The sequence below is a fragment of the Elephantulus edwardii genome, unplaced genomic scaffold (genome assembly GCF_000299155.1).
Source record: "Elephantulus edwardii isolate Elephantulus edwardi_28Jun2011 unplaced genomic scaffold, EleEdw1.0 scaffold00172, whole genome shotgun sequence".
NCBI classification, from domain to species: domain Eukaryota; kingdom Metazoa; phylum Chordata; class Mammalia; order Macroscelidea; family Macroscelididae; genus Elephantulus; species Elephantulus edwardii.
The window spans coordinates 3,237,808-3,262,386 of NW_006399922.1; the positions used below are offsets into that span (position 1 = coordinate 3,237,808).

Here is a 24,579-nt window from a genome sequence, read left to right on the forward strand (position 1 = left end):
CGCAGGATAGAGCAGGGTTTAGGGCTGTTGTGCATAGGGTCGCTATGAGTCGGAAACGACTCGACGGCACATAACAACAACAACAACAACATACAGAACTATCAATTCATCCTCTGCCACTCACTTAGTTCAGCCCTCATGATCTGGGAAGTGTTTCACTGCCCTTCAACATTTTTATAACCTCCATCCTGAGTATATATATGTGCTACTCTCCTCTTGGCCTCCGTTTCTGAAGTAGCCATGTTCTAGAAATGTAGTGGACTCTTTCAGAACTCTGTGTGTGAGTAAATACTGACCCCTTACTTGAAATATCTTACTCATATCTCTATTCCCAGTAGAGACAGCATATGTTGACAAATGCATCACTATGTCTATATAATAAAACAAACACATGGTACTGTATGGTTCCTTTTCTGTAGTGTACAGTAATAAATGGAAAGAATAAAAGGTCTGCCCAGAAAAAAACCAAAACAATGAAAGATAACATTTGAGGGGAAAACACCAAAACCAAAAAGAGCCAGAGTTATAGTTTTAGAGAAAGAGAAGTCATTTCTCATAGTATTTGGAACAGAATATAGCAATGATATTTTTAAAAACATGGGTCTAGGACAGAGGTTCTAGGACTATCAAACATATTTGTAAATGGAAAATGAATTAAAACTTTATTTATGGATGGATAAAACAAAAATGATTTTTCTTAAGTAGCTCTGCTCTCTCCATCAAATGCTGACAGTTCTGGAGAGGAAAGATGGCAAATCCCATCGAGACTATTGTTCTATTGAAGTGTATATTTATTTTTAAAAGCCACCATCTGTTTGATTCAGGGTGAACTCCTCCTAATGGGCGTACTGTGTATTATGTGGCTACTATTTCCCCAAGACACTTTATCTGAGGAGGAAAATGAAAGTTCTGGCAAAAATGGTCTTAGAAACTTATATGAGTTGATCATGATTTGATTTTAGAAACTTTAGGTGGCCTGGGGACGGTGAATTTAACATGTGGAAAGCGTCTCATTCCTTACACTTGAGGCACAGGAATAGGTACGCTGATTACCCGTGAGGGGCAGGAAAAGTACCTGACAGGTGATCAGGCCATCACCACTCTGATGAGCAGTGGTCAGGATAAAGGCCCCATGTGACAGATTTTACTTAATCTGGTGGAAAAAACCTACAGGAAAGCCCAAGAGGGACAAGAGCTGGCTGGAATAGTACTGAAGATATTCCCCAAACATTCTTATTATGTTCAAGTTGGGTTGGGTTTTTTTTTAACATGTGAGAGAATGATAATTTGACTCAGAGTTCAAACACTGTTTAAGTTAGTGAAGCATACCTGAACAAGAAACCCTTCAATTTTAATTCTAAACTGTTAAAAAAAAAATTCTCAAAAGGCTGTTTAAAAAAAAAAAACAAACCACAACACTCCAAAAGTCAGTCCACTCCAGCAATACCCCGATCTTAAGCTTAATAATAATAATGTTATTTTCTTGAACATTACTGAACAAAAGTGTCTTCTGCTTAAATAAACCAAATCCCATCCTATTTGAAGGTAGCTAAGTAAGCATCACTAGTTTGTGAAGAGGTCAGAAATACACAAGTAACTATTCCCAGGACTGCATGTGACAAAAAGAGAGAATGACTGAATATTTTAAAGTGTTAATACCAAGGTAATTTTATTTTAAAAACACTTCACAGTAGGGGAAGGCACTCTGGCAGCATAGTCCATAGCTGGCAAGATAACTAGTCAAAAAGGCCACATATCTCACGGGTTTCAATCCACTAGTGATTCTAAGGAGAAAGACAGAGCCTCCATCTATCAATATTCACAGCCTTATAACCCAATGGAGAGTTGCTGTGAGCAGAAAGTGACTTAACATTTGCAGGTAGTTTATTCCTTTCTGTTGTTGTTTCTTTTTAGTTGATGCTAAAGCACTTATTTCTGTGTTTATGATGATATCTATTTTGTGTCTATGTCTACGTAGGAGAAAGTGAGACATAGGAGCACAGAGCTGTGAGCATCTCTCTGAAAGGGCCAGAAGGATTAAGAATAGCATAGCCCCTCACTGTCCTAGAGTACAAAGCAGATAAAGAGCCTGGAGCCCAGCCCCATGGTGCCTGTAGAGCCACACCAACAGCCATGTGTATTGGTTACTCATTCACAGACTCATCTTGTGGTACCAACAATAGAATTTATTAGGGAAAAAGTTGGAGAGTATGGGAGGCAAAAAGAATACCAATTCAAATCCCAGTTTTAGCCCAAGTTGGGCAGTCTCCTCCTCTGCAATTATTGCCTCTGAAAGCCAGCCTGAGGGTCAGCAATGGATTGACTCCAACTTGATGGTACACAATAACAATAACAAGAGCCAACAAATTACACAGATAATACATACTTCTGAGGAAGAACATCATGTATTTTCCACCAAGATCCTCCATCTGACATCAGCAATATATCCCTGGTGCCATGGCCATTTGTAAATCCTGCCTGATCTTCCAGTAGTTCCCTCTCAGTGTACCGTTCTAGACATTTTTGGATGATCTTGAGCAATATTTTGCTTACCTTTGATATTAATTGATATTGTTTGAAAAATTCCACATTTCATTCACATTAATAAAATCTTACTTAAGTGTATTTTTCTGGGCTTTCAGAATGAATTCCAAACTATGTGGCTGTGGACTGCCCAGTAACCCTTCTTCATTTATCCATTCATCATGCTAGGTGGACAGTACTGATGGAACAAGTACAAATCAGCCTGTCTCTTCATTCCTGTATCTCTCCCACTTCCATTCATCTAGTGGACCCAGGTGGTCACCCGAACTGAACATACTCACTAGCTACCTTTAACTTTAGAAGTCCTGGAAATGAAGTTCCTCTTTCCTGTCATCAAGTAGACCCAGGTGGTCACCATGAATTAAGCATATTCTTCAGTTTTTCTCTTGCCTCAATTTCATTGCAAAATTCTCTCTTTTTTTGCTTGTCTGCTTTCAAATGTAACTCTCCTCAGAGTACTGGGTGGAGGTTAATATTTCTTCGGCTAACCTCCATACTCTGTCAAATTCTACTACTATAAGCATTCTTTTAGAACAAATTAATTCCCATTTTGAATACCCAATTATTATCCAACTGGCTTACATTTTCCTCTAGCTACAATGTGTCCCAATTGACAAAAACCTTAACTATCTTCTCCATATATCTTAGCATTAAATGAACAAAAACCTTAACCCTGCTCAGAGGAATGTCTTGCTTGTTATATGGCTTCCATCTTGACATTCTTAGCAATCTTATTTCTGATTTTGTTTTGTATGTGATGTGTGACAAGGCAGGGCAGCATAACATCACTCAGGTTCTTCACCTTTATCCCGACACACATAGGGTTGAACTTGGCTGACCTAGTAAGGGAGAGGTCAAGGAGACTCAGAGAGCATGTGAGCACAAGATCGGAGTGTTAGGTTGACCAGCAAGTACACAAGGTACTGAGCACCCTCACAAGCCATTTTATCCACCCACCACTACTTGCTTTGAATGAACAAAGACATCAACAGTGCTCTAAAGGATACCAAGGAGCAATATCATAAGCTTTCTATTGTTGTGTGCCGTGGAGTTGGAAACTACTCACAGCTGACACTCCAGCATGTTTTCAGAGGCTATAAATTGCACGTGACTAACTGTGTTACTTCCTCGAATTGGTCTGTATTGTCTCGGACAGTGATGACAGGAGGGAATAAAATCTGACGTCCCAGCATCAGGTAGCTTGACAGTTTTCCTCCAGGATTCTGAACTAAGATTAGAACTTGAATGTATATTTTGAGTGAAAGTGTCTGTGAGGTCCATATCCATGGCACCATCCAGAAAACTACCTCTGCTGGAATCTGGCTCTTGGGTAGGGACTTGAACATGCATATAATTCTTAAAAAGAGATGTTTTCCTCTTGAGAGTACCTTTAGTCCTAAGATTTGTGCTGTGTCCCTTGCCTGGGTCTTCCTATCACTCCCATCTCAGCCTAAGTGCTCTCCTCTTGGACAGCCTCCCCTGACTTGGCTTTCAAGCTGATTCTTTACTTAGTTTCTTTACAGATCTACACCTACTGAGTCTATTTGTCTTCTTCCTCTATGAACCTCACTGGCTTGATCGCCCTTGCATTGCTGGTTCTCAGTAAAGGAGTTGGCAGTTGTTGTTGCTGTTGTTATGTGCCGTCAAGTCGCTTGCAACTCATAGCGACCTTATGTACAACAGCCCTAAACTCCGCTCTGTCCTGTGCCAATCGCACTGTCTCTGACACTCCCTTCCCAATTATCCCAGTCACTAAATCAATCCACCTCACGGGGGCCTTCCTCTCCTGCCCTGTCCCTCCACCCTCCCAAGATGATGTCCCTCTCCAAGGACCGGTCTCTCCTCACAACATGTCCAAAGTATGTCAGACGGAGCCTCAGAATCCTTGCCTCCAAGGAGCCACCCGGTTTAACCCTTTCCAGGACAAATCTGTTTGTTTTCCTAGCAGTCCATGGTATTCTCAATATTCTTCTCCAGCACCACAGCTCAAAGGCATCAATTCTCCTTCTATCATCCTTGGTCATTGTCCAAGGATGTCCACTGGCAGTTAGTCTACAGTAAATGGTAAATGAATGAATGTAGTTAGATACCCACAATGGAAATCTGTTGGGTTTGTCATTGGTATTTTTTTTTATTTTTATTTTATTATTTTCATGTGTGTGTACCGTCAAATCAGATCTGACTGGTACAGGAGGAGATTGTCCCTCCTTCTTCAGCAGAGCATCTGGTGGATTCGTGTCATTGTTTTTTAAAAATTCAAATCTAAGGTGGCTCAAAGAAGCAGTAAATCCTAGATATCACCTCCAGCATACTCAAACTAGTCTAGACTTTTGTCAACAAGCACATGAAGACTACTGCTGTTGCTATGGGTTACTGAGTCATAACTGACTCATAGCTGCAGTTTTTAAATATTGTAGATTGCATGAGAGAAGATTTCCCAACCAAGTGCCTTTGGATTGGCAGTACAATCCTTGCCCCTCCTGGCGACCAGAAGTTCCTGTGTGAGGACTAGAATGTTTTAATAAAATGTTAAGCAAATAATTAATTCTCATTAGGCACATATAGATTTAATAAAAAACATTAACAATTTAAAAAATTACCAAAACCCCCACATTTTGAAAACCTTTTCCATTTTCCCTACATCTCTTCTTGTTATACCCCTTGCTTCTGAACTCAATATTAGCACTTCTATACAGAGAGACCTAAGAACAGGGTAGCTAAGGGATGGCAAAGTTATTCTCATGGAATATGTCTCTATAAACATATTTATAATAGTTTTTTCTTTTAAATTCCTTATTTGAATTGGAGTAATTTAACATTATACAGGAAAAGACTAAACAAAATTATTCAAAATGTTTTATAATGCACGACGGAGTTTTATTATCATCTCCTTCCTAATCTCTATACTAAACTATCCTCCTAGATACCAACACAGATATTTTGAGTTATTTTAGAGGACAGCATTAAACTCTCCACCAGAAACATCAAGGAGCATTAGATGATATCCACATTGTTCCTTATATAATTACTTAGCAAGTTACTAAAGTGATATTAAATACTACTATTTGAACATGGTAACATATGGCTTTCCTTAAACCCTATACTCATATGGTACTGTATTAATTATTTTTTTGAGAAAGCATTGTTCAGTAAATTAACAAAAGATGTACCTTATAATGAGAAGTTTAATAAGTAGAGAAGGTGGCATGACAAAATCACAATGGACTTAACAGAAAATGGCATTTTCTTATTTGCAAATGATTTTTTTTGGGTCACTTTCTTGGTTTAGCATACTTAATTGATGGGTGTCCAGTTAGTTCCAGATGACATGCAAACTGTTAACCCAATTTCTGAACAAGTCTTCCTCATTTCTGTGAAGAAATTCCTTCTAACAAGATGTAAAATAAAAGCTCGCATACAAAGTTCAAATCAACAGCAGCCATAAGATTAAGCCTGGAGTGCTATAGAAATTATGGAAAATGCCATCTCCAAAACAACTCACCGCTGGCCTCAACAAAGGCAAGTAAATATGCAGAAGGGAATAATACTACTCAGGCCCCAGGAGAGGGACCAGATGGGACCTAATAGCTCTTTTCTACTTCTAATTTCTATGATAATTCCAAGATGCCACATGGCATATGTATTTTTTCCCCATCTAAAGGCAGAATATTGGTCAATGAAGTGACCAGGATTTTAATGAAAGGTATTTTTCACAGACTGAATCCACATGTACTATGTCTTATTCACCCTACCTTGACCCCAGTAACACATCACTTATGATCAAGTTTGGAAAAATATATGTGCAGAGGTTAAACATAATATATGTCAATGAGAAACCAAAGGATTCTAATTTTTATTAAGAAATCAGATGCCTTTTGCAGAAGTAGTAAAACTACCTTTTTTCTTCTTATAATAAGAGATAATATTTATGTTTAAAGATTTTAACACATTTGAGAAAAAAATACAAAACGAAATTTCCTATTTTAGAGTTAACAGGAATTAAAGAATGGGAAAGCAGCAACAGAATTTATAGTAATTTTCACTGTTATAGTTCATTTTACAAATGCAACTTCATTCAGCACCTTTCCCTTCTCCCTATAAGATGCAATGTTCTACATGACATGCAAACTGACAGGCCAGACATGATGTGCACTTCCCAATGGCACCTGTCACATTCTCTGATTTATTAGAATCATTACATTTGTCGTTGGTTTCTGGTAAGTGCTCTGAAGGAGACTGTTATGTTGTGCTTAGCATCCTTCTTGAAACACCCTGGACTGAAGCAAATGGGAGGATAAAGGAAAAGGATTGAGCTTGGAGGAGACTATCTAAAGAGGTATGAGCATCTCAGAATAGTCCAATTTTCTCAGATACCATTCTATTTGACTAAATTATGGAAATATCCATACCCTTAAATTTCATGCTACATAAAATCATTTAATGATGAATATAAATGAGTAACTAAATTGAGGATTATACTATGCTATCATCAATAATGTCTCTTCATTCTTCAACTAAGTACTTTTTACTTACCTGTCATGCCACTTATCTGGGCTTTGGAGCGGCTGATAAAGTACAAGTTTAAAGCAAAAAGATACAAACTCTGGTAGAGCGGGATGAGGCCCTTCACGGCCCTGCTGGCATTGATGCACGTGGCGCAGATAAGGCTTGGCAGCAGCCTCCCACTCACTATGGCTCCGTCAAACAGAGGCCCAAAAAATGGAATCTGTTGATTCAAAAGGGCGAAAAACACTAAATTTCCAAAAACTAGTAAAACTCAAACCACAATTATGAGAGCAGCTGACTGAATTCAAAAGCCTACAATGACCACATAAGGCTACTCTCCATAGTTTAGGGACTGAAGCAAGTGGGCTGCAGGCCCAGGACTCTGGCACCACATTGCTCCACTCTGCTCCTCCACTCTGAACTGTCCAGCAAAACTTTAAATGACAAATTATCACAGGTTTTTCTTTCATTCTTGTGTTGTTATTTACAGAAATGACATTACTCTAAGTGCCGTATCACGTGGATCAATTCAGTGACTCATTCCATGTTAGCCGTGGTCTATCCTGCAACAGATTTTGGAATTAACAATATTCTTGTCTTGATTCTGATACATACTGGCTTTTAAATGAAAGAAAAATTGTGCTTGTCAACAACTGCAAGGTCCTACTTACAGTCTATAACCTTGCCCTTTGCTTTCAAGGTTTTGCATTACCTTTGTTTACCTCGACTTCTTTATTTCTATGGACTCACTTCTATTATGTGGAAGAATATTATTGATTATATTGCATACCCACAAATTAAGTGCTAAAACTCTAATTCCAATACCTGTGGGTATAATCTAACATAACATAATATAATAGCATCAGTTGACATCTAATGTAATGTAATGTAATGTAATGTAATGTAATGTAATCATTACCCATAATACAATCTTGTTATATGCTATAGAGTCAGATCTGACTCATAGCTGACCCTCCAGTGATTTTTTCAGAGCTGTAAATGACATAATCTTTCTCCTTTGGAGCAGCTTATGGATTCAAACCACTCAGGTTTGTGCTGGCAGTGCAACTCCTAACCAATAGGTTACCTGAGCTCCATAACAGTGTCATCTCATGTAAGGGAATCAATATATCAGTTGAGGTTCTATCAGTCAGTGTAGGTTAGATTCTAAACCTAATCACTTCTTTATTCTATAAAGGGCAACCTAGACACAAAGATACATAAATGGAAGACAGGCATGACAGGACAATGGAGACAGATGAACCTCTAAACCCTCCACTTGGTAAGGATTACTGACACTAGAAAAATGAAACAAAGATAGAAATTCTCCTAGAACCACACCCTGAATTCATACTTCTGCCTACCAGGCCGGCAACAAAATAACTGTTCTTTAAAGTTACTCAAAGTATTTATTACAACAATATACCAAGTGTTGATATTTTCCTATTTGAATTTGTCTTCTTATTTTTTTTCTAGCATAATTTCCTTAACTCTGTTGTTGAATATGGAAACCATCAGCTTCATGAGCTCAAGGACTAAGACTACCTTGTAACTTATATTCATTTACTCTCTAATAATAAATATTCAATGGATATTTATTCTGCCTTTACCATGTAGAATTTCCAGAAAATGTGTATCATTAACATGTTGGCAGTTAAATGAAGATTTGGAGGTTCAAGTCTATCTAGGGAGATCTTCAGGTAAAGGGCCTGGATACCTACTTCTTTTTAGTTGAAAAATTACAGCAAGAAATCTTGACACCTTCTAAAAAAATAATCATACAAATTAGGGCAGGAATAAACAGAAAAAATAAAAACAAATTAAACCATCAACAAGAGCAGGAGTTGGTTCTTTAAGAAGGTTAACAAAGTTTACAAACCACTATGAAAACTAATAAGGGAAAAGAATGACACAAATAATCCAATAAAGAGATGAAAAAAGCAATGTCATAACAGAACCAACTAAAATAAAAAGGTTAACAATGGAACATTATGAAAAACTATACAAATATGAAAATCTAGAGGAAATGGATAAATACTTAGAAGCTCACAACCTACCTAAACTGACACAAAAAGAAACCAAACAGCTGAACAGACACAATACAAAAGAAAAAACTGAAAAGGTAATAAAACAACTTCCAACAACAACAGCAAAAAAAGGCCTGGACCAGATGGTTTTACTAGTGAATTTTATCAAACATTCAGAGAAGAACTGTCACCAATTCTACATAAAGTATTTCAGAAAATAGAAAAAAGATGGAATCCTCACAGACTCATTCTATGAAGCAAACATATCCTTGCTACTAAAGTCAGGTAAAGATACCACCAAAATAGAAAACTATGGACCAATATCTCTCATGAACATAGATGCAAAAATCCTCAGTAAAATCCTGGCCAATAGAATCCAACAGTACATCATAAAAATAATTCACTATGATCAAGTAGAATTAATGACAGGTAGGCAAGGATAGCTCAACATATGAAAAACAATCAGAGTAATTTACCACACTAACAAAGCAAAGAACAAATATCACATGATCCTATCAATTGATACAGAAAAATCTTTTGAGAAATTCCAACACCTTTTCCTGATTAGAATGCTCAACTAATAGGAATAGAGGGGAATTTCCTCAACATAGTGAAAAGTGTATTTGTAAAAACCAAGAGTCAACATCATTTTAATGGAAAGAGGTTAAAGGCATTCCCTTTAAGAACAGGAACTAGGCAAGGATGCCCATTATCACCTCTTCTATTCAATTCGAAGTCTTAGTGATAGCAATAAGACAACAGAAGGAAATAAGAGGTATCCAAATTAGCAAACAAAGGTAAAATTATCTCTATATGGAGATGATATAATAGTATACTTAGAAATCCCTAAAGAGTCAGCAAGAAAACTACTGGACATAGTTGGTCAATTCAGCAAAGTGGCAGGATACAAGACTAACATAAAACATTAATTGGATTTCTCTATAGTGACAAACAGAATATAGAAATGAAGCTAAGAAAAAGAATACTCGACACAATAGCTAACCCCAAGATTAAATACTTGGAAGTAAATATAATTAAAAATACAGAAGATCTATTCAAAGAAAATTATAAAACATTACTAAAACAAACAAAAAAAGACCTAAAAAAATGGAAGAATATACCATGATCATGGATAGGAAGATTGAATATTGTGAAAATGACAATTCTACCAAAGGCAATCTACAAGTTCTATGCAATACCAATACAAATACCAATTCCATTCTTCAACAATATGGAAAGGACAATTTCCAATTTCACTTGGAATGGGAAGAGACCCCAAATAAGTAAAACACTCCTAAAAAGGAGAGAAAAGGTAAAAGGCATCTCACTCCCTGATCTCAAATTCTACTACACTGCCATGGTGGTGAAGACAGTGTGGTACTGGTATAGTCACAGACATATAAATCAATGGAACATAATTCAGAACCCAAAAATCAGCTTGGAACATAATTCAGAACCCAGAAATCAGCTTATCTGCCTAGGATCAACTGATTTTTGACAAGGAGATGGCATCAATTATGTGGGAAAATTAAAGTCTCTTTAACAAATGGTGTTGGCAAAATTGGAAAACCATTTGTAAAAAAGGCAAGCAAGACCCACACCTCACAGCATAAACAAAAATCAACACAAGGTGGATCAAGGACTTAGGAGTAAAACCAAAGACTATACACTCCATTAGAGATAAGCTATGAAGGGCTCTAGAAGCCCTAATCCACAATATGAACAGTTCCAAGCATCTTGAAAAACCTACAATCAGGAGAGAATAAAATAGATGAATGGAACCTTTTAAGAATAAAATTCTTATGCACATCAAAAACTTCTCCAAGATCCAAGATGGCGGCGGAGGCAGAGACAGCGTGGTGAGCTGCAGGAGCAGCGAACCACTTAAAGCAGGGCCATTATGGCCTTCCACAGACTTCGGCTTATTGATAATTGAACACTTAAACAGCTGATGACTGGCCCTCAGTGAAGATCGAGGCTCAACAACAGGAATTCAAGGATTCCCAAGGAGAAATGGACCAAAGAAGATGATTACCTATGCATTGGACAGGCCAAAGAAGATGATTACCTATGCAATAGATTGCTGAAAGTCATGGTGAGTCTGATGACCTTAACAGTGGCAGTATGCACAAGAGGACAGACATCCTAAATGCACCACATATTTTGTTCTGCTGAATGCTTCAGCCAAAAGATGGTTAGACCTGGGGGAGTCTGTTCACAATTCTCAGGTTCCCTTTATCATATATAAAGGGGGAGGGCAGTGACACTTACTTCAAAATATAGTAAGACCACTTATGGGGGGGGGGTAAAAGTGGCAGTGCTGGAATTGGAAACACTATCCCTGACCACAGAGTCCTCAGTCAGGCGAGGGGACCAGACTGGGGTAGGGGCAATTGGAGGGGGAGTATACCAGCCAGCTCCTGAGGGTGTTGCCCTGCTCAGGATGGGCTGCCCTTGGCCCCCAGCTTGGGGCGAGCTGTTGTGGCCCTCTGCCCAGGGCGGGCTGCCTTCGGCCCCCAGCTCAGGGCGAGCTGTCGTGGCCCTCTGCCCAGGATGGGCTGCCCTCGACCCTCAGCTTGGGGTGAGCCGTCACGGCCCTCAGAGTGAGCTCCTCAGTCCCCAGATTGTGCCATCTGACCCCTGGGTGGGGAAGGAGAAAAAAAAAAGAATGCCTAGGGTATCCAATGTTACCTAGGTCACCTTCTGCCACCCTCCCCCCCCAGTAAACCTGAAAGCAACACCCTCAAAGCCCTTCTATTTGTAACTTACAAGTTTGTTCTCTCTAGGTTTGCTCCCTTTCCTATAGGTAACCTTAACTATGAGTTTTACTCCAGAATTGACCCTGAACCCAGTGCCAGTGACAAAAAGGAAATACAACTGACAGCTAAGGAAGCAAAGGAGGATGGAGCCTCGGGTTCAACCAGCCATCCCCACTGGACCCACCTGGGAAAACACTTTGCAGTCCAGAGGGGAGAAAATTACAGGAAAATATCTTCTAACAGAGCAAGAAGGCAAGCAGCTTTAACCCAAGACCACCAGTGAGGTGATAAAACATCCTCCCTTCCCCCCTTTACATCTACACCCCTGTTCAGCATGAAGAAGCCAGAGAGTCGGCATCCAATTCCCAAATCAATAAGACAGTGGGTTTAATTACTATTGGAAAATGCTTGTCATTCCTCTGTAGCATCTGGTCCCCACTGGACCCTCATCATTTCCTTCACCTGCTCCCCCTACCGACCAAACTGTGCAGCTAGCTCTGTAACTGCATCCTGGCCCATCCTCACTCTTCTGCCCCCATCCCTCACCTCCTTGTACCCTCAATATGTTTTTCCCAATTAAAAACAAAAAAACCAAAAAACCTTCTCCAACAGGGTAAAAAGGAAAGCCACAGATTGGGAAAAAATTGGTAATGACATATAATTACAAAGACAGAAGAAGAAGAAAATATTTCAGAAGAGACTCTGAATATTGCACTAGGACTCTCAGAAGCCAAAGCAAAGGGAAGAAATCAAGAAGCTAAGGAGCAAATAAAAGATTTCAAAGGGCAACACAGGAAGACAAAAGAAAACATTATAATGCAATGTACAAAGAGCTGGCGTCACAAAAATAAAAGGGACAAATGCTACATGTAGAATACTGAATGATCCAGGAAGTATTAAAAAAAGTTGGAAGGAGTTTAGAGAATCACTGTGCCGAAAAGTATTGGCTGACACAGAAGAAACAACACACGATCAAGAGGCAATGGTGATAAAGGAGGAAGTTCAGGCTGCTCTGAAGGACTTGAAAAAAAAAATCCCAGAAATTGATAGACTACCAATTGACATAGTTTACAAACAGATGATGCCCTGCACGTGTTCTCAAGGTTGTGTCAAGAAATCTAGAGGACAACTACCTGGCTAACTGACTAGAAGAGATCCATATTTATTCCCATTCCAAAAAAATGTGACCCAACAGAGTGTGGAAATTATTGTACAATATCACTGATACCACATGCAAGCAAAATCCTGCTGAAAATTATCCAGAAATGACTTGCACAGTACATTTACAGTGAACTAACAGAAATATAAGCTGGGTTTAGAAGAGGCCGTATCATTAGAGACATTATCGCCAATGTCAGATGGATCTTTGTAGAAAGCAGAGTACTAGAGGGATATCTATTTGTGTTTCATTGACTATGCAAAGACATTTGACTCTGTGGGTCACAACAAATTGTGTGTGACCTTGAGGAGAATGAGAATCTCAGAACACTTGATTATGCTTATGTGTAACCTATACTTGGACCACGAAGCAGTCAGAATAGAGCAGAAAATACTGCATGGTTCAAAATCAGAAGGGAGTTCGTCAGGGAGGTGTCCTGTCTCCACCCTTTTCAATCTATATGCAGAAGAGATCATTCAGGAGGCTGGGCTTTATGAGAAATAACATGGGATTAGTATTGGAGGAAGATTCATCAACAACCTGAGTTATGCAGATGACACAACCTTGCTTACTGAAAGTGAGGAGGACCTGAGGCACTTGCTGCAGGTCAAGGACTGCAATCTTCAATATGGATTGAAGTTCAACATCAAGAAGACAAAGATTTTCACCACTGGCCCATTAGCAGCACCATGATGGATGGAGAAAAAAATACTTGCTCAGCTCTACAATCAACGCTCTTAGCACCAGCAGTCAGAAAATCGAAAGACACCCTCGTCAAGACATATTTGTTTGTTCTTTTGGCTCTCCTGGGATGTTCTGTGCTCTTCTCAAACACCTCAGTTAAAAGGCATCAAATCTTCTGTCATCCTTATTCACTGACTCAGATACACAGCAAGTGATTGGAATGACTATGGTCTGAATTAGACCTACCGTAGTTCTCAAACTGACATCATTACTCCCCAATAATTTGGAGCTGAATAGTACTATGCAAATGTGAAGCAGTTATGACCTTCTGAGTGCCCTGCATTGCTTGCTAATAATGCAAAATAATTATTTTTGGTGGGGTTGCCTAGTGGCAAGAAGCTGCCCTATAATCAATCCTGAAGGCACAAGGTTTGAATCCATCAGCTGCTCCATGGGAGATGGATGGGCAACCTCCTCCCATGCAATTATCTGTCTCTAAAACCCACCAGAAGGTCAGCTATAGGTTGGTTCTGACTTGGTAGTACACAAAAACAAAAACACACAAATAAGATATGTACAAAACTAATGTGGATTTTAGTTAGATTTGGTAGACATAAATGGGACTAAACAAATAGGTAAAATGGATGCTTTTAATACTATTAATAAGGAAGAACCAGAACATGCACCATGCCCTTTGGACCTGAGGTCTCTGCACAAATCAAAGAGGGACAGCTCTGGCACCAAAAAGAGTGAGACTGAGAAATGCTAGCAACAGCAACAGAAGTAATGGAGAACCAGAGAGTGGGCTGAGACACGGAGTGGACTCTTGGTCCACAGAGTAAGAAAGCAGAGTACATGCAGGCAAAATGGGTACCTCTGAGCACTTGCTGAGGGAGTTAGGTCTGCCAATCAATAGCTTTGTAGCTTTGGGTGGGCCCAGGCTTGCTGAAAGCAAGCAGGATCTGAAGTGCTTGTAGTAGATCAAAGACTACAGTCTTCAATATGTACTGCATTTTAACATCAAGAAAATAAAGGTCCTTATTGCTGGGGCAGTGGGCCATAATCATGATAAATGAAGAAAGTACTGAAACTGTTAATTATTTCTCCTTGCTTGGATCCACAATGGATATCCTTGGTATCAGCAGTCAGGAGCTAATGAGTCATACATGTGATGGGCAAGTCATACATGTGTCAGAGCCCTTTCCAAAATACTGAAGAGCAATGATGTCAGTTTGAAGACTAAGGTGTGCTGATTTAGGTCATGGTCTTATTAGGCATTAAAAATCTGGACATAGGAATGACATAGGAAGAAGTGATGAATTCGAGTTGTGGTGCTGGAGAATCTTGTGGACTGTCAAAAGAATGAACACATAGGTCTTAGAAAGGGTACAGCCAGAGTGCTCCTTGGAGGTAAGGACGGCAAAGCATCATCTCTTACACACTGGACATGGTGCTAGGAGAAGCTATTCTTTGCAGAAGGATATCATGTTGGGAAGGGAGGAGAGTCAGGAAAAGGAAAACTCTCATCAAGACTGACAGACGTGGTGACTACAGCAATGGGCTCAAGTTTATCAGAGATGGTGAGGATGGCACAGGGTAGGACAGAGTTCAGATCAGTTGTTCACAGAATCACTGAGTCATACTCAACTCGATGGCACGTAACAACAGTAGCAATAGGCTTACTGGTGCAGTAGGAGTAGTGCTCAATTAGCAGAGCTAGAAGAGCTTTGTAACACTGGTCCAAGCAGGGCAGAGGTCAAGCCTGCGAAGAGGGGAGTTCTGCCTGTGAGAACAAGAAGAGGTTGCCCTGATAGAAACTGTTGTAATGTCATACCTAAATTGTAACTTGTTACAATAGTAAATGCCATAATCATGAGTATTGTCTGAATCTGTGTGGGCATTGTAATGGATTCTTGAACTCAGCGGAGAAGGAAGTGTGGTGTTTGAATTATTAGAAGAAAGTATAGCGAAAAAGGACAATTCAGACTTCAAAGAAAATGGTTTTACGCTATTAATGGGGAGTATCTGTGCTTATGAATGAAGTAAATGGAGTTCAGACAATGGTCTCCATGCTCATGACACTGTTTTTATACCCAGTAATTCACAAAAGAGATAATGTAGAAAGACAGTACAGGTGAACACAGTGTATAGATTCTAGGAAGTCCTTAAACAGAAGATTACTATTGGTGCTGAATGGACAAAACAATTAGACAAATGGGCAGTTAAAAAAATACATTATTGAGAATGCCAATAGAGGTGAAATAGATGCAAATAAAGAGGAAGGGTAATCACGAAAATGGAAGGAGCTCTGATGGCACAAAGTTTTAGGTGTTGGGCTGCTAAATGAAAGGTAAGTGGCTTGACATCATCACAAGAGAAAGAGGGTCAGTCTCTTCTTTAAAAGATGATTTATAGCCTCAGAATCCCCATGGAGGCTATGAGTTGAAATTGACTCAAAGCTGCTGTGTTTTAGTGGAAGTATGAGATATCCACCAAATTAGAATTTAGAGACCATTTACAAAACAGATTTGATGCCATCAACACTAATAATGAAGACTAGATAAGATTTTGGATAACACCAAGGATATCATACATAAAAAAAGAACACAACAAATGAATGGATAGAGAAGCTGTGGTATATTCACACAATGGAATACTACGCTGCATTGAAAAACAAGGAACTCATGCAATATTATTCAAAATGGGTCACCCTGGAGGACCTTATGCTGAGTGAAATATCTCAGTCACAAAAGGAAAAACACTGCATAGTGCCACTGCTGTAGAATGGGACTGACATCAGGGTTGGGGTAAGAATGAGAAAAACGGGATAAATTCTGTATACTGCATTGAAACAGATGAGGGAGAGAACAGTTTAAAAGCAATATATTATAGGGTATTATGACTATCCTAAGAGTCTGGAATGAAGGTTGCAGAGTGGAGTATACTTGGGGTTGGGGTTGGGGGTGCAGGGGGATTGTATACCAATGAAGGCATTTTTCTTTTACTTTTCAAAGAGAAGAGCGAACTGGGGGTGGGGGTGGGGAGCGGGGAGAAAAGTGCAACAATGAATGAATGGAAATCCAAAATCTCTGTAAATGTTCACTGAAATTCATAATAATAATAAAAAAGAACACAGTCACTAAAAAGAAAGGAGAGCCTAATGATGAAGAAAGCTAAACAGAAAATTTAAAAAAGAGACTTGAGAAAATAAAGTATTATAACAAAATGTGCAAAGGTGTGGTGTTACAAAAAGAATAAACTTGGCTTCTCAAGCTGAATCAACTAAAAGGAAAACTGAAGCCTCAAGTTGTTACACTGTAGGATTTATGACCCAAGTCATGTTTTTTCTTTTCTTTTTTTTTAATTTTTTAAGACCTTATTATTATTAATTTTAATGAAAATTTGGAGACTTTGGATTTCCATCCATTCATTGTTGTACCTTTCTCCCTGCCCACCCCTCCCACCTTAGTTCACTCTTTTCTTTGAAAAGAAAAAAAAAATTATTTCATTGTTATACAATCCCTCTCCCCAGGTCCACTCCACTATGCAGCCTTCTTCTGGACTCCTGTCAAACAATAATACCTAATCACATATCCTTTTTAAACAGTTTTCTCTCTCATTTGTTTCAATGCAGTATATATACATTATTTATTCCATCTTTCTCAGTCTCCCCCCAATCCCAATGTCAGTCCCATTTTACTATGCACTGTTGTAAAACGGGGCATTTTCAATGCATGTGAAAGCTGGATAGTGAATAGGATAGATCAGAGATGAACTGATGCTTCTGAATTGTGTGGTGAGTGAAAAACACTGAACATAACACAGACTGCCAAAGAACAATCTGCCAGGTTAGTTAGACTCATTCCATAGAGTTTCTGAGATTACTGATATATTTCCAGATGGAGACTGTTCATCTTTTTCCTATGGAGAGGCTGATATATTAGAATTAATTGTTGTTAGCAGCCTGATACACTGTGGTACCTACTGGTAAAACTGTATTGCAATTTCAAATGCACACGGTTCAAATCTATAAGGTGCTTTGTGGGAGAAAGATGAGCAATCTCCTCCTGTGCGATGACGTGCCTCTGAAAACTCGCTGGAGGCTGAGTTAGGGGTTCATTCTAACTCCAAGGTACACAACAACAACAATGATGCCACTAGAGCTCCAGAAAAGTAATAAAGATAAAAAATTTACAAAGTTGTTATTAGATGCTATCTAGTTGACTCATAGCAATACAACAGAAATGAACTTTGTCCTATCCGGTTCCATTGTCATGATCTCTGTTATACTCACTTTGCTAATCTACCTTGCTGAGAGTCACTTCTCTTTTGTTGGTCCTCTCTACCTTTCCCATCCTGATATATTTTCCAAGGACTACCCCCTCCTGACAACATGTCCAAAGTAAGTGAGATCAAATTTTACCATCTTTGCACAAAGAAGCATCCTAGTTCCACTTCCTCCAAGGCAGATTTGTTTGATATTTTGACAGTCCATGGATATTCAATATTTCAGTTAGCAGTCAAGTGCTTCATAACTGAGCTACTAGGGATCTTTGATGTGTAAACACAATGAAGAAATGCCCTTCCTTGATAGTTATGTGCACAAATATATGAAAACTAAACTTTATATCTAGTCTACTGTATTTGGTTCAGTCACCCAGACAGCAAGCATTTGTAAATAATTTGCTTATATTAGTTATCTATTTCTTATTTATTTGGAGAATAGGAGAAGGTGGTCTGCTTTACTGAACTCACAGAGTAAGTTGAAAGAACGCAATGACGGACGAATTTCAAAAGTCCAAGTGTGTCTGAAAAAATGGGCTCAGACATAGGAAAAGATTGTGAGGATGACACAGGAACAGGCAATGTTATGTTCTCTCATACATGGGACCAATAGGATTCTGAACCAATTTAATAGCACCTAACAGAAACAACAACAAGGCAAAGAGGAAGAATCATGTTACTTGAGATATGGATGAAAACCTTACAGGTAATGTAAGAGATATGTCTAAGACAGAAAATGTTTATCTCCATAAATTTCTATCACTGTTTTAGAAATATCTTCTTGACAAGTTTGGGGGGGAAACATGGATTATCAAGAGATTCTAAAATTTGCCTGAAAATTCTAGCTCAAAAGGGAGAGTGAGTTCATTTATTTTATAATTATTTGAGTCTGATCAAAGTCCTGTTTGGGACTGCAAGAGGTGGGGACTGAGCTGAAAATATACTCATTAGGTTTGCTTGTAACACCAGAAGCAGCCTTGGTGGGTGCTGAGACTTGAATAGGTTGAAGAACTAACATTCAGAATACCCTTACAAATCAGCTGTTAATAAAACAAACTGTAAGTTATGTAGAGAAAAGTAATGTTTTTGTCCTTTGAAAAAAAATAGCTATATATATTATAAAATGATGGATGTAATGTGGGGTCCTGTGAAGAGCAGTCAGAACAGTGATGATTTGTTGCTGTTGTTAAGTGCCCTCAAACTGATGATGGCACATAACAGCTTTATGATCAACAGATGGGAATCAAAGGATAGACACCATCCTCATCATCTCCACCACGTTTAAGCCCATTGTTACAGTCACTGTGTTCACCCATCATATGGAGGGTCTTCCTCTCCTCACTGACCATCTACCTTTCCCAGTAGGATGTCTCTCTCCCAAGGACTGGTGTCTCCTAAAAACATGCCTAAAATAGGTGAGGCAAAGTTTCACCATCTTTGCCACAAAGGAGCACGCTATTTGAACTTCCTCCAAGACATATTCGTTTGAAGGAAATAAAAGGGATCCAGACTGAAAAGAGATGGTTAAACTGTCATTATATGCAGATGATATTGTAGTGTACACGGAAAACCCCAAGGACTCAACAAAAGCCTTTTAGAGCTAGTGGACCAATTTCGTAGGATGGAAGGATACAAGAGCAATGTCCAAAAATCAGTCGAATTCCTATCCAGTAATACAGAGAACTCAGATAAGGAAACCAAGAAAGCAATATCATTTAGAATGGCCAACTGAAAACTGAGATGCTTGGGAGTGAACCTAACTAGAGACACAAAAGACCTATACAAAAAACCCTACAGAACATTTCTGCAAAAGAAATTAAAAGATCTAAATAAGTGGAAAAATGTTCCTTTTAAATTTATAGGAAGACTAATATTGTGAAAATGACAATCCTACCAAAGCAATCTATATGTGCAACACAATCCTAATGTTGTTAAGTGCCGGTGAATCAAGCACGACTCATAGTGACCCTATGAACAAAAGACCTGAACCCTGTTCTATATCATCATTTCTCTATGTTCATAGAATTTCCAGAGGCATGAGGATTAGGAAGTGGATGCCATTCCTGCTTCCAAACCTGAATCAATCTGGGAGTTCCACTAAACACTGACCACCATGAGTAACCATTATGGCATTTGACACACCAGTGGGACAGCATTCAGAATCACAGCAACCCCAAGTTACTTGTCAAGCAAACTGACAGATCATTTCTGTACCATTTAGAAGAATGTTCATCCCAAATACAATTAACAACAGGCCTGAGGGTCACAGGCCTGGGGACCCAATTGCCTTTTAAATACAAGGTCTGCCTACCAGGTCCTGGTTGACTCTAAACCAAGAGGCTTCCAGTCCACAGCTCATTGTTAGCTAAATCTAGCAAAGCCAGTTAGTTCACACCCAATTATGAAAAAACATAATAACCAAAACCCCCCCAACAAAACCCAACCAAATATTCCACAACCAACTCTCATCAAAACAAGAGAAACCATCTTCCAGAACCCAACTGCTTCACACATGAGTCTCCAAGCTGCAAGACTTAGTTAGGCCCTGTTGTTGTTATGTGCCATCGAGTTGCTTGCAACTCATAGCGACCCTATGTACAACAGCCCTAAACCTTGCTCTATCCTGGGCCAACCTCACTGTCTGTGAAACACCTACTCCCATTACCCCAGTCACTGAATCAATCCATCTCATCTAGGATCTTTCTCTCTTGCGCTGTCCCTCTGCCCTTCCAAACGTGATGTTCTCTCCAAGGACTGGGTCCTCATTGCAACATGTCCAAAGTATGTCAGACAAAGCTTCAGAATCCTTGCCTCCAAGAAACAGCACAGTTGAACCCTCTCCAGGACAAACCTGTTTGTTCTCCTAGAAGTCCATTCAACACTTTTCTCCAGCACCACAGTTCAAAGGCATCAATTCTCTTTCTACCATCCCTAATCACTGTGCAGTTATTTCCTGACTTAAGGTCAAATTTTGGTTCCTGTGGATTTGATTTTATTTACTTAAGTTTGAACTTGGGCTGGTTTTCACAGCTGATACTGAGTTTTTCCAGCAATTCTTTCCACAGATGTAATTGATTTGATTCCTATACATACCATCAGGTGAAATCCATGTGTATAGCCTGCATTTCTGTTTCTTATAAAAGGTATTAGCAATGAAAAAAATCATTAAATGTGCAGAATTCTATCATTCTATCTCCAGCCTCATTTCTGTCACCAAGTCCATGTTTCCCAGCTACTGATCCTTCTTCCCTGGTCCCAATTTTTAAATAGACAGCCAGCCCATCAAATCCTGGTTGAGTCTAGAGACTTCCAGCCCTCAGCTCATTGTTAGCTAACTCTGGCAAATCCAATCAGCTCACATCTGACTGTGAACCCAAAACGCCAAGCAAAGAGTTCACACCCAACCCTCACCAAGACCTGGGAAACCATATTTCAGAATCCAACCTCTTGACACATGAGCCTCTAAGGTATATTGGTGTACACATAAAAAATCTAAAAGTTTTTACCAGTGGTTTCTTCAGCTGTGAATGAAATTAATCTAAAGGAGGAAAGAAAGAACAAGGATATTCCTTTTAATGTTACTAAGTACTTACTTTTTCCCCCCAACAGTGAATGTAGATTACTTTAGAGAATTTTTGCAAAGCTTACTTAAAAGTGAAATGTGCTTTTCTACATCTTACAGTGGATAATTTTTTTTTGCAAAGCTTTCTGTAACAAGGAACATGGTAATGAGCCCAAATACTGAACTAAACATTATAATGATATCTCTTAAAACGAAATGCCATTTTTATTACAGTGAAAAACAAATTTAGAAAAGTAGTGCATTTGTTGTTGTTATTGTTAACTTCCATCAAGTCAACTGTGACTCACAGCAACCTTACAAACAACAGATTTGAACTTTGCTCTATCCTGTGCCATCTTGACCACCTCTGACATACTCAAGCCCACTGTAAGGGTATCTTTGAACTATACCTCAAAAGTATTTTGCATGTAACATCAATTATCATGGTTTGTAAGCTTTTTCAGACTCTAGTACTAATGCCCTCGACTTGAATATTCACTTAAATATTAAATCACCTGGGGATCACACCTAAAGTAGATACTGATACAGATACCAAATTCATTTTTCAAGGAGATCAAAGGGAAACTTGTCAAGTTTATTTGGAGAAGAAAGAGATCCTGGATAAGCAAAGCACTTCTGAAAAACAAGAATGAAGTGGAAGGCATAGCACTCCCTGACCTGAAAACCTACTATGCAGTGGTAGTAACCAAAACAGCATAGTACTGGTACAATGAAAGGCACATAGACCAATGGAACAAAATTGAGAAGCCAGAAACAGACACATCTATCTATGGTCAACTGATACTCAACAAGGAAAAAAAAATCATCAAATGGGAAATGACAACCTCTTCAACAAATACTGATGGCAAAACATGAAGAAAGCTTTAACAGGATCCACATCTCACACCATACACAGAAATCAACTCAAAGTGGATCAGAGACCTGGGAGTAAAGCTCAAAACCGTAAAGTTCATAAGAAACAAATTGGGACCAAGTTTAGAAATCATAGTCTATGGTATAAAGAGACTGACAAATATAGTCAGAAATCCACAATTGGAGAGGACAAAATTTATGAATGGGAATTTGTAAAGATTAAATCTCTGTGCTCATCAAAAACCTTTCCCAACAGGGCAAAAAGAAAATCTACCAACTTGGAAAACAAATTTGGCAAAAGCACCTCAGATCAGGGTCTCATAATAAAAATATAGAGAATACCCCTGGGCCTCCAGAAAACAAAGACTGATAACCCAATTACAAAATGGGCAAAAAACATGGAAAACACTTTTCACAGAGGAAAATATTCAATGGCCAATAGACACATGAATGAATGCTCAAAATCATTGGCAGTAAGAGATGCAAATCAAAAGGACACTGAGATACAATCTGATCCCAGTATAACTGGCAACATTTAAGAGGGCAGCAGGCAATAAATATGGGAGAGCATGTGGAGAGGTGGGAACTCTCATACATTGTTGGTGGAATTGTAAAATGGTACAACCACTCTGGAAGGCAGTTTGGCGTTTCCTCCAAAAGTTGAACATAGAAATTTCATATGACCCAGCTATTCCACTACTAGGATATTAGAACTGAGACACAAACAGAGATGTACACACCAATGTTCATAGCAGCATGATTCACCATCACAAGAACATGGAAACATCCAAAATGTCCAACTATAACTGAATGGATTGAGAAATTGTGGTATACTCACACAATGGAATATTTACTATGCAACATTCAGGAGCAATGATTTAAAAAAAAAAACAAACCAACACTAAACACTATATAACTCAGGGGAAACTGGAGAGAGCATTATGCTAAGTGAACTCAGTCTCACAAGGACAAATACTGCATAAGACCATTATTGTAAAAAATAGAAGGATAACTAGTAAAATATGTATGTGGACCAAAGTGGGAAAGGGATAGGAGCAGAGGAGTGAGGATGAGTAGGGGCAAAACCACAGGGTTGCAGTTTGGTGGGTATATGAAGGGGGTGAAGGAAATGGGAAGGATCTGGGTGAAAAGACAGGGTTATGATGGGCCAGGTCCAATGGTGATTAATTTTATAAAACATAATGCATGAGAATGATTATTTGAACCACATTGTGAATCAAGAATAGTGTACACAAAGAATAGTGTTCAGAAATTATGTTAAGTTTGTAAGCAGGCCAGTATAAAATAAAAAAGTGGAGGAAAAGACATATTTGTTTATGCTTTTGGCAGTCTGTTGGATCTTTAATACTCTTCATGAACAGAGTAGGTTAGACAATGACAAATTAAATGGTGAGGTAGAAAAATCATCTGAGATTGAGAATCTGTCAAGATTTTCCAATCAGATGGGAGAATGAGTTTGATAGCAAGTTGCTTGGTTAAAAGTTGCTATTCCACAAAAAAGCCAAGATATTTCTGCAGTAAAGCTCAGTTCCAGTGACTACAAAACCAGTATTATCAATACTGTGTCAAGACTTCCTGTTAAGACCAGAGTTGTACAGGATCTTGGACCTTCATATTATAGAAGGTCTTCTTTTATGAACATAAGCTACACAACTTTAAAAAAGAGTAGTGCCACATCACTAAAGGCTATGTGCAGTAGAACAAATTCTACAAAACCTGAACTGCTCAGGAGAGCATGTCATCAAAAGTATAGAAGAATGGTTTTCCACATTTCTGATCATATCCTCTAAGTAAATATAAAAGAGCAAAAAAGTTATAACGAACAGTAAGAGAATAAAGTGCTAGTCTGGAAAAAAGGAAGGCTAAAAAGAGAAGTAAAAAGGGAAAGAAATATTTTCTGTCTGTACCTGTGCAGACAAGTATAAAGGATCTATGATGCAGGAAAGAGTGGGAATAAAGTCACTCTGCAGGGTGTCTGAGTGGAATGCCAGCACAGATGAGTCATAGAGGCCCTTTCATTGCTGATATCTGGATTTCAGGATCTGCCACTGTTCCCTTCCCTTTGGGTTCATAACATGCAATAATTATAAACTGAAAGGGTATGTACATGTGCATTTGGGCTTAAGATGTCAAAGTCAGTGCCAGATTAATTAGTTACAA

The 24,579-nt window shown here is 38.8% G+C and overlaps 1 protein-coding gene across 1 annotated transcript in view; it reads right to left on the reverse strand.

Annotated features, from left to right (window-relative positions):
- RALGAPA2 (Ral GTPase activating protein, alpha subunit 2 (catalytic)) overlaps positions 1-24,579 on the reverse strand; it is a 757,941-nt gene that overhangs the window by 167,816 nt on the left and 565,546 nt on the right. The window contains exon 37 of the mRNA XM_006895663.1: positions 7,143-7,270. Coding sequence (XP_006895725.1) covers positions 7,143-7,270 — 128 coding nt within the window. The remainder of the gene's footprint in view (positions 1-7,142; positions 7,271-24,579) is intronic.